This window comes from Tiliqua scincoides, chromosome 6, assembly GCF_035046505.1.
Source record: "Tiliqua scincoides isolate rTilSci1 chromosome 6, rTilSci1.hap2, whole genome shotgun sequence".
Classification (NCBI taxonomy): Eukaryota; Metazoa; Chordata; class Lepidosauria; order Squamata; family Scincidae; genus Tiliqua; species Tiliqua scincoides.
This window is the reverse complement of record NC_089826.1, coordinates 28771949-28787759: the sequence shown is the minus strand read 5'-3', so window position 1 is coordinate 28787759 and position 15811 is coordinate 28771949. Positions and strand designations below refer to the sequence as shown.

The following is a 15811-nucleotide window of genomic DNA, read 5'->3' as shown; positions in this document are numbered from 1 at the left end:
TTCCATAAATTTATTATTCAAGTGTTACACTTCTCATACAAATACTCTGCTCATGTGTGCAGTTTAAGATTGGCTACCAGGGTATCATCAGAACTGACTATGAAAAGAGAAGTGTACGTCCGTACGTCCTAAAAAAGTGCACAAGAGTGAAAATATTAATGAGAACATAGACTGTGCAATTTCCCGATACCTTGACTTCCCTTGATCTACACCCATGAGACCAGCAGTTTTCAACCTTTTTTACATTACAACAGACTGAGAAGGCACTAAAATTGTCAAGGCACACTATCACTTTTCAATTGACAAGGCACATCGCACTGCTGGCTAGGGGCGCACCCCCCCAATGACCCTGCTAATATGACCCTCCCCCAAACTTCCACGATACACCTGCAGGCCCTTCACAGCACACCATGCTGTGGTAAGGTAGTTGAAATTTGCTGCACTAGATAGTAGCGACTGCATACTTTTTATTTATTTACAATATTTCTGTATTGCTTTCCCTTAAAACATTTCAAAGAAGCATACAGTGAAGCTATGTCTTACAAGCAAAGTGACTCACATGAATTCATGTATACATGCTTGGACTCCCCCCGACAGAGACAAAGAAAAATCAATAGTTTAAATAGTGCAGGAGACTCTGCCCACTTGGTCTGTTTATGGCCTGGAGTGAGTCTGAAATGGGAGAATGAATCTGCTGTTCCTTTAGTTCTTATGTGACTCTCATGCTATGTTATTAGTTCACAAAGAGACAGTACATATTTGTTGGATTTAAGAGAGTTTCAACTATAAGCAATTTTGGCTTTACGTTCTGGCGTCAGAACGTAATTCTCACATAAGATGTGATCTACTGTGTAATGATAAAAAGTTTTACATACAAGACTAAGAAAAATAACCAATTTGAAAAAAAGCCAAACAACCGCTGCAAGTCTTTTCACAGCACAATCCTAACTTGCGACAGGCCTGCCCCATATCCAGTGCGAGCTTAGACCGGGGCAAGGAGAATTGCTTCCCCTTACCCCAGGTGAAGCTGCTCAGATCTGCACCACCTAAAGAGGTGGTGCAGATCCGTGCAGCCCAGAGCTGCCCAGGAATGGGGTCACAATCCAGCACAAGTGCCGAGTCCTGGCCCCACTCCCTGCTGCCTGTCCACAGGCCAACCCATTGTCTGCCCTCTCCTCACCCTGGAACGCCTCCCTCCTACCCTCCCCAAACCTCCCCCAGACCCCTGTGCCAGCTGAGCTCAGCCGGCCCGGACCTACCTTCCTCCGTCGGTGTGGAGGCTGTGTGCAGCCTCTGGGGCCAATGCACATCCTTGCGTCGGCCTGGCCGACACTTGAGGAAATGCAAACACACTTTAGAGCACATTTGCAACCCTCCTGGGCCAGCGCAAGGGACTTGCACTGGTCCAACACAATCTTAGGTTTGCGCTCTCAGAATCATAGGCTTCAAGTGAAAGGAAAGACGTCTTGTTCTGTCTTTGAAAAGACAACAGGTTGTCAAAATGCAACAGATTCTAGCAATATCCACCAAAAAAACTCAAATAAAAAGTTCAATTTAAGTCTTTTCAATACAAATGAAATGAACATAATACTTTGAGTTGCCTAAGGTAATGACCTTAATTCAAATGCGTGTACTTGGCACAAGAAATACACCTTTTTTTGCATAACTCCAAATATATGGCTTCAAGTTAAGGTTAAAAATTCTCAAGTACTGAGTTTCATGTACTGAGATCATAGTACAGGAGACTTTTAAAAGAAAACTCTACCTGAACATCATTGGCCTTCATCCGTGTTCCTTCCTTTCCAACAAAGATGTCATCGATGTCAACAAGAATGTATCTATCCAGGGACAATGAAAGCCTCTTTCCAGTCAAGAATGAAACAGCATCTACAAAGATGAGTTTGTGCAACCAGAAATTCAAGTTGTTTCCAAAAAGAACACGTTGAATCCCATCATGAAGACCCAAGTCATGAACCACAGTTGCATGGAGAGAGTTTTTAACAAGAGGAGGAGGGAGGTTTTCAGGAGCTTTTACTTTTGCAAATATGACAGGCTGATAGGTTGAGTGATTGATGTGGAAAACTGTCCAATCATTTCCAGGCAAAGGTCCTTTATCAAACTTAGACGATTTAGTCATGCGGAGTAGTGGAGAATGAGGGTTGATGCAACAGTCCTTCACACCCACATTTCCATGGATATGGAAAGGAAAACCTTTTAACTGAGGCGTCTGCAGAGTGTTCTCACTGCTCTTATGGAATCCAATCATACCTACTCCATATTCTCCACAGTATTTATCTAGAAGGCCTCGATTCCAAGCATCCATATTCACATACTTAAAAATATTTTCATATATTATGAGAACGTACTTGCCTTTGTTCTTATCTATAAGCACAGGAAGGTCACCTTTGCCAGAAGCAATTTCTATATGATACTGAAATCTGCTGGATTCTAAAATCATTATGATGTCTTGACCAAGCGCAGAGTACTGGCTTTCCACAAACACCAGCACCACAGGATCAGTTCTTAGGGGATCAACTGGCTTAACAGTCTTCCACGGTGCCAACTTGTAGGGTAGGAGGACTGGAAGATCTCCACATTCCACCTCGGAAGAGACCTCAGAAAGTTCATTTTCCTGTTTGTAGCCACTGTACAAATAGTATGCTGAGATAACAATGCTGACCATACAAAAAGTGGCCAGCAATATAACAGTTCGTTGAAAATGTCTATGAAGTTTCACAATAAAAGTCATGTTGTAAGTAATGCCTTAGATGGTTTCCAGCAGCAGCAGCAGCAGCATTAAGATTAAAGAAAGGTGTTTATTGATTCCAGTCCAGTTTAATAGTTTATGTCACCATTGCAGCGCATATATCTTTCTTCAGCACAATTCACAAAAAATATATGCTGGGAAAGGGAAAAAAGAGAGGTTAAGAGACTTTAACACATGTGTTAAAATACGATAGTAACTCATTCAGTAGATGGCAAGTAATGTCTGCATGAAAAGGTGGGATGCAGCAGACAGCAATAATGGAATTACAGCCCAATCCTGAACTCCCGTGGCACGCAGCTTCAGCAGCACCTTAAATGGCTGCCACAGAATCCTGCGTGCCACGGGCTACCGCAGGCGGCACCTCGGGAGAAGGTTTGTCCCCTTCTGAGTAAGGGAAGTAGCCCCGCAATGGGCTACTCAAGTTACCACAGACCTAAAGGTCGGTTGTGGGGTAAAGGAGTTCATGTAGGGTGTCGAGCCCCACACGAATGCAGAGCAGAGCTCCACCGGACCCGCCTCCCTCCCTCCCCCCTGTATGTCTCCCATCCGCCCTCTCCCTGCCTACCTGCTACGCCCCTCCCTGCCCTCTCTCCGCCCCCTTCTGCCTCCTCCCTGCTCCAGCGTTCCATGCCGTGGCTCGGCGGTCCATGCCAACTTATGGTTTGTGACAGCATACTGCCGGCGCACACCATTCAGGATTGGGTTCTTAAGCATTTATGAAATTAACTGAGATGTAAAATTGGAAGAATCATTTTTTTTTTTTTAAAGGAGTATCTAATGCACAGGATTGTTGAAAATCCTAGCGTGACATTATGACATGTATAGGAGGAAAACATCTATCTAGTTCAGAGCTCCAAACAGCTCTTAATAGATTCGAGGTAGCACAACTGCTCAGCAAATCAGATGAAATCTTGACTTTATTTTAAACTTGCTCTAAGAAGGTATATAAAGAAAAAATTACAATTGTAATAAGAAACTACATTCCCACCAGTTCCTGATCTTTAATCCCACAGATTCGATGCCTGCCAGATGGATAGGTTATAAAGAATGTCCTATCTAAATGGTCTACTAGATCTATTAAACCTTTCTTCCCAACAGCCAGGAATGTTTTTATTCCTAACTCTTGTTTGTTATACCTCCCTTCCTCCAAGGCAGTGGTTCTCACACATTTAGCACCGGGACCCACTTTTTAGAATGAGAATCTGTCAGGGTCCACTGGAAGTGATGTCATGACTGGAAGTGACATCATCAAGCAGGAAAATTTGTAACAATCCTAGGCTGCAATCCTACCCACACTTACCCAGGAGTGAATCCCATTTACTATCATTGTTAAAAGAATATACATAGTAGCTTGTTCAAAGTACTGGTCTGTCCCCAAATGTAGTCACATACTATGGTAGCATCAAGACTAATATATTAAAAATAAAATATTGAAATGAATGGGAACCCACCTGAAATTGGCTTGTGACCCACCTAGTGGGTCCCAACCCACAGTTTGAGAAACACTGCTCCAAGGAACTCAGGGTAGTGTATATGGTTCATTTTGTCCTCACAACAGCCCTGTGAAGTAGATTAGACTGAGAGGCAGTGACTGGCCCAAGGTCACCCAGGAAGCTTCATGGCTTAGCAGGAATTTGAACCTGCATCTTCCAGGTCCAAGTCCAACAATCACTATACCATTAGGCCCCTCTCTTGTGGGTGTTTTTGACCAATTTCTTCAAAGTGCCTCTTTTCCTAACCTTTTGTCAGCATGATGCTTTCCTCACTCTTGTCATTTTATATCTATGCTGTTGTGAACTCCTTATTTCATTCTAGCCTGTCTGACTTCCTGTTTAGAGCTTGCATAACCTACCTTAATATTTTATAGAGTCTACTCCTTCAAATGCCCATATGAATAAGTTGAGGTTAATTTGAAAGCTGCCAAATAATATTTCAGTCTGGAACCCTACAGTTTTATCAAACACCAAACTGAATGATGGGCTGATGAGAAGTCAGTCACTATAACTGCTTCCACATAATTTTCATCCCAGGTCAAGTTCTAAGTGATCCTCTGCAACCCATGAGTAAATCCATAATGATGACACCATTACCAGCATTGAGAAACTGCAAGATTATTGACTTCTTTGCATTTAATGGCCTTCATTCATTCATCTTAAAAAAATCTCAACTAAACTCCTTCTTTTCATCATCTGCCATTGTAATAACTTAATATAGCATCTTTTTCTTTGCTTCTAATTCCAGCTAATATGTACTAACCTTATGAGCAACAACTTGCATGTAAAAACTGGAAGGACCAGATAGGGATGTACCAAAAAAGCACAACAAGCCAATTCAGTGGGATGGCATGGGCAGCCTGATGTAGATGGGAACTGCATAGACATGTGTGCCTGCACTGGCTTTGCACAAGAGTGACTCACATGTAGATTTTCCTTGGTAGATTGGCAGCCCAATCTTACTGAACCCACACCCTCCCACAAGGCAATGCAGCTGTGCCACCAGAGTGCTGCATCCTGCAGGTGAACAATTCCAGAAGTCTCCTCTGAGTAAGGAAACATTTGTTCCTTTGCCCAGGGGTAAGTTCTCTATGCCCCACTGGGTCTACTCAGACCTGCACCAGCAAATTAGCTTGCGCAAGTCTGAGCAGACCCAGGAAGGCGGATAGGATATCAGCAGCACTGTTGCCACCGACGACACCACCCCCTTGCCAGCCCTAATCCGCCCTTCTCCCAACCTTGGTTTCCTCCCCATTCCACCCAGCCTCACCTCCCTCCCAATCTCCACATGGACTTACCAACCCCAGTGATCACTGACAGGCTGATAGCCTGTCACCTTTTGCAACAGCCATAAAGAACCTTGTGCTGCCAAAATGCTAGTTCTGACAGCACAACCCCATAGGTTGGGGGCCTGGGGACATTTGTTCTGAGTTTAGATTTCCTGTCGCTTCTGCACCCATTTGATAATAGCATCTTCTAACCCAGTTTCTCCTTGAGAACATGATGTGGAACAATATAAGAATTCCTACCAAGATCAAACCATACTGTATCCACTGCATGCCCCTTATCCACCAAACCACTAGTTAACAAAAACACTTTGGATGTTTTGTAATTAGTTCAATTTTCTTCAGCCTTCATACAAACAAACTTTATTACATAAGAAATATTTAAGGAAAGGTTAATTGGATTTCATATTGAGTTTCAGTATTGTTCATGTCACCGCTTTTTGGTACTACGGAATGTGCTTAAGTACAAATGTAGCATCTTAAGGTTAAGCACTATGGACTCCTCCATTATGTCAGAACACATTAAAAGTTCTTTATACTGAAAATACATACAAGGAAGTTTGGTGCCCAAACTTGTTTTGCCAATGTCAGGTCAAACTGAGAAATTGGTATGCAAAATTCTTGAAGACTCAGAGATCAGTAAATACAAAGACAACAAAAACACTAAAAATTACTTAATGTAATTAGTGTAAAATAAAGGAATAAGACCTCAAGTTGTAATTGTAAAGTTCTGGACACAGGGTTCGCATTCCAATGTGCTGTGCAGGAGCAAAGAGTTCAATGCTAGAACATTTGCTTTACAAGTTCCTGTCTGTAGAGTCAAATTAAAGGGTGTGTTCTGAGCAAACTTCCTTTGTATAAGGATTCATCACATCTACATATAGCAATTCTTTCAAATGAGATGTTAAAAAAGAAAAAAAAAAGATGCATCCTTCCTCTTATTCCTTCTACAGACAGACTCTAATCCCCAGGCATTTATGGGTTCTGTTATGAACCTATTTACTTAAAGATGTTTTAAGTCCAGTCCAAGCATCAAATATATTTCTGTGGTTGCAAATAAATAACTTCCTATTTCACAACCTAACAACACTATTGAGCATCCTGTCAAATTTGGGACATCAGAAATATATTTCTTAGTTGTAAAACAGATAATTTGTTTTAAATACAAACGGAAGTATTACATATCTTGTCCCTGTCATTGTGAATGGATATTAAAAGCCTCATTATTTTAACTACATTGAGCATGAAGGCAGACCATCATGAAGCATGCGAATAAAAATTGAATACTAACCTATCTCAGGAGAAGTTTTGAAATGGTCATCTAAATTTCCATAAATTCTAAAAAATATCCCATAGTAGGATAAGATAGGCAAAGGCATTTTAAGGCATATTTATGCCTCATTGTTTTTAATCAGATACTTAACTCTTCCCTTGAAGTCAATGGGACTCAAAAGTAGTTCCCTTTGGCTAGTAGTTCCCTTTGACAAAGCAATACACAAACAGTTTATAAGAATACAAAAACTGTATATAGCATTAAACCACTAGACGTTGAGAAACAATGACTGAGAAAGTATGAATTTAGCTTTGTCCTGCTTACAGTATAATTCTACATATATGTAATCAGAAGTAAGTTCTGAGTACAATGGGTCTGTATTCTTACTTACAGACAAGATGCACTATCAACAATGACTACGACTGCACTCCTATGCCCACTTACCTAGGAGTAAACTCCAACAAACTCAATGGGACTAACTTCTGAGTAGAAATGCATAGGATTGCACTATATAAGTGTACTCCTTTTACATACAAGCTTCATGCACATAGACATGTAGTTGCTTTTATGACTGATGGTTTTATGCTGCTGTTTGCCGCTAGCTGGTTTCCAGTGATGTTTTGTGTATTTTATAGAATTTGTATTTTATTGTATATGTATTTTAATCTGTTATGATTTAATCTCCTTCAGGGAGAAAGGTGGGGTAAATTATATGAATGAATGAACCTGTCCAAGGTCCATCAGTAATCTCAGTGGCCTAGTGCAGAAGTCTATATCCAAACCCAACACTGTATCTACTATAATTGCTAACACACACACACACACACACTTGTGAGCATGAACCACCAGGCTGCAGTCAGGCAAGTCGAACTGGCTCTTACAAAATATCAGGAGTGTGCTGCTTGTAGCTTAGTCACAGTCTGATTTAGAATTCAGTTAAAATAGAGTTAAGGTTGAGGAACTGGACCAGCCAACTGGTACCCCAGCCTTAAGTATTTGCACACGTATCTGCCTGTACTACCAGAGTTACAATCCTGAAGTACTGTAGTTAGGACAAGAAACTGAAGAGTTTGCAATGTGACACTGCCCCAGGAACTCATACTATCCAGTCCTATGCTGGACTGCTAACAAAAACTAGCCTTAGTTTCACTAAATAGGACCAGCAGTCCAATGTATAAGACTGGACTAAAAACATGTACGTTTTTAGAAACCAGCATTACTGAACTTGATGAAACTACAGCTTAAATCTGCATCTATTCAAGTACTTAACTAAGCTGTGGATGGAATTGCTAGAAAGGCATCAATAATATTGCACTATTTGGACCCAGATTAAGATTTGAAAGTGAAAATTTTTAAAATTCTTTTTTTTAAAAGAGCTGTTCTGCCTTTAATATAAAGTGATCCCAAACTAGTACACAGACATTGGTCAAAAATGTCATTGGTCCAAAACATCATTACTTCCACTAGAGATTGCAGGCATCCAGCCTTTCATCTCTCTGTATTTGCTAGTATTTGCTAAAGCTGTTTATAAGATACATTGAAGTGATGGCAAGGAAAGCGAATATTCACCTTCTTCTAATACTTTTAGCTCACTGGTATATTACCAGGATAGTTTGTACACTATTTTCCATTTCTGTATTTTAAATAATGCCCCCCCCCCCAATAAAAAACCAACCATAAACTTTTCAACAAATGCTAACCATTTTTCAATTAAGGAGCCACTGATCATTGGCATTTAAAAAATGAGCTTCATGGGGCTTGGAGTTATTCTATTCTAGCACAACTAACTGCAGCACAATCAAATTATCTTTTTTTTTTTACTCCCCACCAAGAAGCAGTTCTCTGTGTCCAAAACACTAGAGGGCAACCATGTCTCACCGAAAAACCTCTGAAGACTAAAGCTGGCTTGGGTACCACACTAGTAGGAAGACAGCTGTTAACTGAGCTAATATTATAATATAATAATGTACTTTTTTTTTTTTAATTTCATAAGCTCCAAAACACAATGCAGAATTTTTTTTTAGAGACAACAAATCATCATCCTCAACGAGGAAAGGGTTAATACGGGGACTGGGCTCCGAGTTCGAATCCTGCACGCCTTGACTCTTCCCAAAAGTGTCTCTTTTTTTGTGGTGGGGGGGGGGAGATTTACAGCTCTGAGCAGCCTCGATTGCAAACAAGCATGAGATCTTGAAACCTGCCCAAGCGGCCACATCGACACTCAGACAAGCCCCTAAACTTTGGATCTGGGGAGGAGGAGGAGTAGGAGGGGGGGAGATCTGGGGTGAGAAGTTGGGACTGTGCTGCCACTTGGTTGCAGAGGAGAAGCTGCAGCCCAGCATCACCACCACCATCACCTGGGGATCTGGCTTACCTGAAGATGCTCTCTAGGACCATGGTTCCTCCTCCACTTGCCTGTGACCTTCTGCAGCTTCTCCCGAGACATGCACCCCCCGCAAGCAGCACACGCCACAACTTGGGTGCTGCCACCAGCCGCTCAGGCTCTCCCGCCGCCTGTGCGCCCTGCACTGGCCGGTCGCTCCCGAGGAAGGAGAGAGAGAGGCAGAGAGAGAAGAGCTCTGGAGGTGACTGGAGGGGGAGAAGCCACAGCCTCCGCGGAGGAGCCCCGCCTGGCAGCCGCTGCCGTGCCCTCCCCGCGAGCAAAGGGGGGAGCCAGAGAGCAGCCCAGGCGCACCCCGGCGGGAAGCAGCAGAGCCCGCGACGCCAGACCCGTGAGCAGCACCAGGGGATGCTCTGCCTGTCCGGAGCGAACGCCCGCCAGCCAGGCTGCTTCTCCATTGGTCGGAGGCTTCTCCCCTTCGGCCAATCAACGCCTCTTGGGAGGAGGCGAAGGAGACGGGTCGGTACTCACTCTGGGGCACTCCGTTCCAGCGGCGGGACTCCTCCTTGCAAAGGCTGGGCGCTCCCCGCCTGCTTTGCACACTCGCCAGGGGGATGCCCTCCGTTGAGGGAAGGGGCTCCTCGCTTTCCAGGGATCCCATGCAGTCGGTCCTAGAGCATCATTCTCTTCGTAGTAAGCACATCCCACTGAGCTGAGTGGAGATCTCTCGCTAGTAAGCGTGCTAAGGGTGGCAGTGAATGAGAGAGGGGTGTCCTTGGGAGAGCTGCGGGTGTGCCCACCGTGGACTTCGGGGGAAACAGGCTTGGCATACGAGAGAACAGAAGAAAGAGATGGGACCCCCAGACTCACATTTTAATCCTTGCAACCTGGCAATCCATTGCAATCCTTGCAGTCCATGAATTTGCACCATCTTCATCCTTGCAACCTCATTTTTTTTTTAAGGAAATCTTTTCAGGAATGCCTGACTACCTAGGCAAGGTTTGAACTTATGACAAGCCCCCCACCCCCAAATGCCTTCTTTCCAAAACTGCCCCTTTGCCTCCTGCTCAGAAAGAGCAATGTGTTCTTCCCCCATGAGTACAATCCTATGCATGTCTACTCAAAAGTAAGTACCGTTATAGTCAATGGGACTTACTCCCAGGAAAGTGTGGATAGGATTGGGCTCTGTGTTTCTTAACTGGCCAACACTCTGCACCAGGTTGCGTGAGATGGAGGTCATAGATCATTTCCGTCCTGATGGCAAATCAGGAAAAATCAGGCATTTTCTGGATCCTGGCCAATTCTATCAGTAAACATCCTCTGGGGTATTTACAGATAGCCGGAACTTATGCATGTTAACTTAGAAGTAATGATTACGTTTAATGAGGCTTAGGATGCAGGTGCACACTTATCTGGGAGGAAGCCCCATGGAATTCAGTGTGCCTTACTTCTGAGTAAGCATGCAGAGAATTAAGCTGTTACTCTCAGGTAAATGTGCATATGATTTATTGGTTGTATACTTATACTACAGTATCATCAGCACACATTATGCTTTACAGCTTTATATAAGAGAAAAATATTCTGCCCCAAAGACCTTACAATCTAACATCCCCAAAGAGAAAAGATAGCTGAGAAAGGGGAATGATGGGTAACTAGTGAGAAAGAAAAGGAGGAGCACATCAGTCAAGGGATGTATGTGAACCAGTGGTGTGAACCAGAGGGGGTGCAAAGCATTAAGTTTTGCAGGGAGCCTCACCGCAGTGTGCAAGGGCCCCACCTCCCCTTCAGAGCCTTTCCAGGAAGTGGGAGCAAAACTGAGGTGTAAGCCTGGCTCAGAAGGGGAGGGCCCCTTGCATGCTGCGCTGGGGCTCCCTGCAAAGCTTAATGCTTTGCACCCCCTCTAGCTACACCACTGATGTGAACTAATATGAGTGTCATATTTTATTAGGTTCATAGAAACTTAAAAACCACCTTTCAGTATCGGGCGAAAGGTCCATCTTGTCCAGCTGTCTGTTGGCCAGCCAGGCACCATAAAAGGTCTCAAAAAGCAGAACATAAAAGTGGCAAAGAGGAAAAAATACTGTATTCTACTGCTGTTTATCCCCAGCACCTGACACAGAAATATACTGCCCCATACCTAACCATTCTATATGCATATCATTACCTAGGAGCCAAACTATACATTTTCTGAGAGGTCAAATGAGTGGACCTCTCAATTATTTTTATTTTTACTTTTAATGCAACCATGTGGAACCTTCTGAATGTGCTTGGTGCAGTGGTGCTGGTTTGTTGTGGTGCTGGTTTGGCAGTGGTGGCTGCCATTTTGTTGATCATATTGATGGAAGGTGGCAGGCAGGATGACCAGGGTGACATAGCATTTGAGTAAAAGCAAAAGCCACACTGCAAAAGTATAGAAAAACACAGAATAGAAGAGGCTGTTTGACTTCATTTAAAGGAAAAATTGTATTCTCACAGAGCAGCTTAGGCGTAAACACCTTGGAAAGCAAATAGATAAAATTGCTAGATAATGGGCGGATAGGCCCCAACTTGGCAGTCTTAGCAAGGACAGTCTGCCTGTGTTTGTTTATAGTTTTAAATTGTTATTCTTCCATGCTTTCAAAGGAAAAGACACATATAGGTAAAATAGTCTTTGCTCTAAAGTGTAACCAACATATATGGGGACATAGTAGTCATTAGAAGTAAGTCTTAAGCAACCTTTGCTGCTTGATTTTAGAAAAGTCTTAAGAACAGACAAAAGCTTTAACATTGCAGGAAGGCTTCACAGGTGTTTCTATGTTGACATTAGCATAGGAGAAAAGCACGCAGAGAGAGATAATGGTACCAGTCGAAGTACATTGTGTCATCTCTCTAATGGGGATGGTACAGAGACCTGTCAAGGAAGTCCCTAATTGGATTGATGGATGCAATTAAGGGTCAGTACTGGATAAAATGATATTATAGCATCCCCTGCTGGTTCTTGAAACCTTTGTAATTCAATATGTTTAATTGTTTAATTTCACCTTTTTTTGGAAACCTGTAACTTGCAACTCACCTATGAGGTGTCTCTAAGGTTATCTCTAGCCTATTAAGAGTTAGCCCCATCTATGATGTCAAATCTTCAGCAAATGAGAAGTCTAGAATTGAGGACAAAGGGCTGTGAGAGGTATAAAGGTTAAGGACCAGCATTCAGACAGGGCTCCATGCTTTGTGACATGAGTCCCGTGGGCCAATTGTATGCAATTCAAATAAAAGTTTGTGAACCTTCACCCATGAGTACCGAATCGTTCTGAGTTGCTTTCTTCTTTTATACATCTTTTGTACATCTTTTACGAGATGTTGTTTTTTACAGGCCTGATTCCTCTAAGAACTGCTGTTTTATGCTCTTTTTTATTCTGACTTTTATCTGATTACTGTTTTTATGGTTTCTGTTAATGTGTTTTTAATATGTTTTTATCTGTTGTTAAATTATGTTTTAATCTGTTTTTAATATGTTGTAAGCCGCCCTGGGTCCCTTTAGGAAGAAGGGTGGGATAGAAATAAATATTATTATTATTATTATTATTATTATTCTTCAGCCTTGCACCAATATCTCCTCCTATTACTGAAACTGCTGTTAGTTTATAAGTACCAGTACTTCCCTTCCCCCTCCCCACTCACAGGAGCTTGGGTTTTGAGTAGGATTTAGGAGTAGGATCTGATCAGAGTGAAATGGATTTTGAATTCCCTCTTCCATCACCATTTGGATCAAATTTGGACTTCACCCTCTGCTATAATAATAATAATAATAAACAACAACAACAACAGGTATTTATATACCGCCTTTCTTGGTCTTTATTCAAGACTTTATTCAAGGCGGTTTACATAGGCAGGCTTATCCAAATCCCTTATTAAATAGGGATTTTACAATTGAAAGAAGGTTCTCTCTTTCAAGAACCACTACATTCAGGTGTTTCAATCCGATCTGGCTTCACATTCTGGGCTGCATCCTCCCACGCTCAGAGCAGATGGAATTGCTCGGCTTCAGCTTGTCAGCTGCTTCAAGGTCGCACGGTGCCGGTGGCCTCGAACTGGCGACCTTGTGGATGTTATCTTCAGGCAGATGGAGGCTCTACCCTCTAGACCAGACCTCCTGCCCATGATAGCTTTAAAATAAATATGATAGCTTTAAAATAAAAATAAAAACAGTGAGAAATTGAATCATGGCTCTCCTGCACAACACTTAGTGTGGTCCTAACAGCCCCCTGATAGACCCCTGCCCCTTGGATTCGTCTATTGAGGATTTCTGTTTTCTGAGATGCTTGAAAACTGGTTTATGAGTAACATATTCATGATAAAGGCCTGTAGCTCAATTCAAGAGCTCATGCTTTATACCAGGGTTGTCAAACATAAGACTTGTGGGCCGAATGCAGCCCCCAGAAGGAATTTATCCAGCCCCCTTTATAACTGGGCTCTCCTAGCTTGATAATTTGGCTCTCTCGTATCTTGAAAATATGAATAAGATTTGCACATTTTCTCTTCTGTCATTTGCAGCTAATGAGTTTCTATGTGAAAACAAAAGTGCTTATTTCTGGACATTATCCGCTTCATGATGTCACTTCCTGCTTGATGATGTCATTCTGGCCCTCAGCAGACACCATGAATGCTACCTTCGGCCCACTATATGAAATGAATCTGACATCCCTGCTTTATACTGCATGCTCCCAGATTCAATCCTTGGCATCTCCAATTTGGACTGGAGAAGACCCCTGTCTGAAATCTTGAGGAGCAACTGCCAGTCTGTGTTGACAGTGCTGAGCTAGATGAACCAAAATCTGACTCAGCGTAAGACAGCTTCATTGTGTTCATAAAAGTACAAGGGAGGGGGGGAAGATGCATCACACACAAGCAGGAAATGAGCACTTCTGTGAAAATATATCACCTGTATATTCCCTGAAAGATGAACTTATTTCAGGTGTTAGGGCATCAATTTTCAATCTTTTTCATCTCATGGTACACTGACAAGATACTAAAATTGTCAAGGCACACCATCAGTTTTTTTTACAATTGACAAGGCACACCGCACTGACAGCAGGGGCTTGTATCCCCTGTGGCCCTACTAACAAATGATCCTCCCTCTCCCAACTCCTGTGGCACACCTGTAGACCATCCATGGCACACCAGTGTGCCACAGCACAGTGGTTGAAAATAGCTGTGTTAGGGTGACAGCTCAAAAGAACTCACTCTGGACTCCCACTTCTAATGAAGGGATTTGAGGCGAAGAAATGTACCATAAAGGGCTAAACACTACTTCTCTTTTTCATTTACAGTGATGACACTTGACGTTGCTGTTGCAGCATTTCATTAAACGGAGAGAAGGATACATTCCAAAGTGTTCATTCTCCAGGGGTACTTGAGAAGTGACCAAGAGAAGAGAACAGGTCAAGATCTATAATCCTGTTACATTAAGCATTGTTTCCTCTCCCCCCTCCCTGCTTTGCCATGCTGCACTTCATTTCTTATCTGTGTTATCTGAAGATTTGTTGTGTTGTATTTTCTTCCAACCAGGCCTGAGACTATCCATCCTCCCACAATTTTCCTTATCTTCGAGTCTTTAGATAGAAAACGCATTGGTCGTTTCTCCTCGCTTGCTTTTGTTTCATTTTCAGCACTTCATTTTCAAAAAATATCTGTTGTTTTTCCCTCCCCTCAGCAGCTTGAAAACTCCTCAGGCTTGGGGTGATGAATCCTTGGTAGTAAAGATGAGTGCCTGCCTTTGGGGCCCAATCCATATCAAGCGCTTCCTGCATCTCCCACTGAAACGCAAGAGACTAATGTGTTTAGTGCCAGCTCTGCTGCTATGAATCTGTTGTGGCTTGTTAGGATCAGAGGCTCACACAATTTATATCTTTTTTAAAAACAAGTTATTGAGCTAGCTTCTTAGAAGTCAGAGCCTTTACAAATTCACTGAAGAGCTATTTCTTAGTTCTTGGGGCTGCTGCTGCTTCTGTGTGTGTGAGTGTTAAAGTGATACATGCCTAATGTAATGTTTTTAATCTCCAGGGGTTTGAAGCCTGGCCCATCCATAGGGTGGCCCATCCATGGGGTGAGGTGAAAGGGGTTGCATCAACGGCAGATTGCAGGGGAGAGAATGCTGTGGATTTGTGGTGACCCTGAGTCTGCCATTGCCACTGCCTCCCTCCAGTCTGACACATGGGCAACCTGTCTTGAGCTACTCTCTGCCTGCAAAAAGTGAGCAGAAAATGGATCACCAGCCTCCTTGAAGCTCCTGGTAAGGTTTCTTCAAACATGGAAGTGCAGGGTTTCAGGTTTGATTTAGAGCAGCCATTTTCAACTATTGTGCCATGGCACATTGGTGTGCCACTAGTGGTCCACAGGTGTGCCACAGGAATTTGGGAGAAGGTCATTTATAAGTAGGACCAATCGGGGATGTGAGTTCCTCATTGGCAGCATGGTGTGCCTTGTCAAGTGTCAGAAACCTGATGGTGTTCCTCGACAATTTTAGTGCCTTGTCAGTGTGCCCTGAGATGAAAAAGGTTGAAAATAGCTGATTTAGAGGGATTGTGCAGTGACCCCTTCACTCACATGGTCCCTTTAAATCAAAAGTGGAAGTCCTGCACTTCCGTGATCAACAAAATCACACTAAAAGTACAA

General features: G+C 42.9%; 1 protein-coding gene across 2 annotated transcripts in view; it reads right to left on the bottom strand.

The window, feature by feature from the left end:
• The window catches only part of LOC136655574 (bifunctional heparan sulfate N-deacetylase/N-sulfotransferase 3), a 90863-nt gene extending 88114 nt beyond the window's left edge, over positions 1 to 2749 (bottom strand). For both annotated transcript variants that reach the window (XM_066632139.1, XM_066632140.1), the window contains exon 1: positions 1766 to 2749. In XM_066632139.1, the coding sequence (XP_066488236.1) occupies positions 1766 to 2749 (984 nt within the window). The remainder of the gene's footprint in view (positions 1 to 1765) is intronic.
• Between the last annotated feature and the right edge of the window lie 13062 nt (positions 2750 to 15811).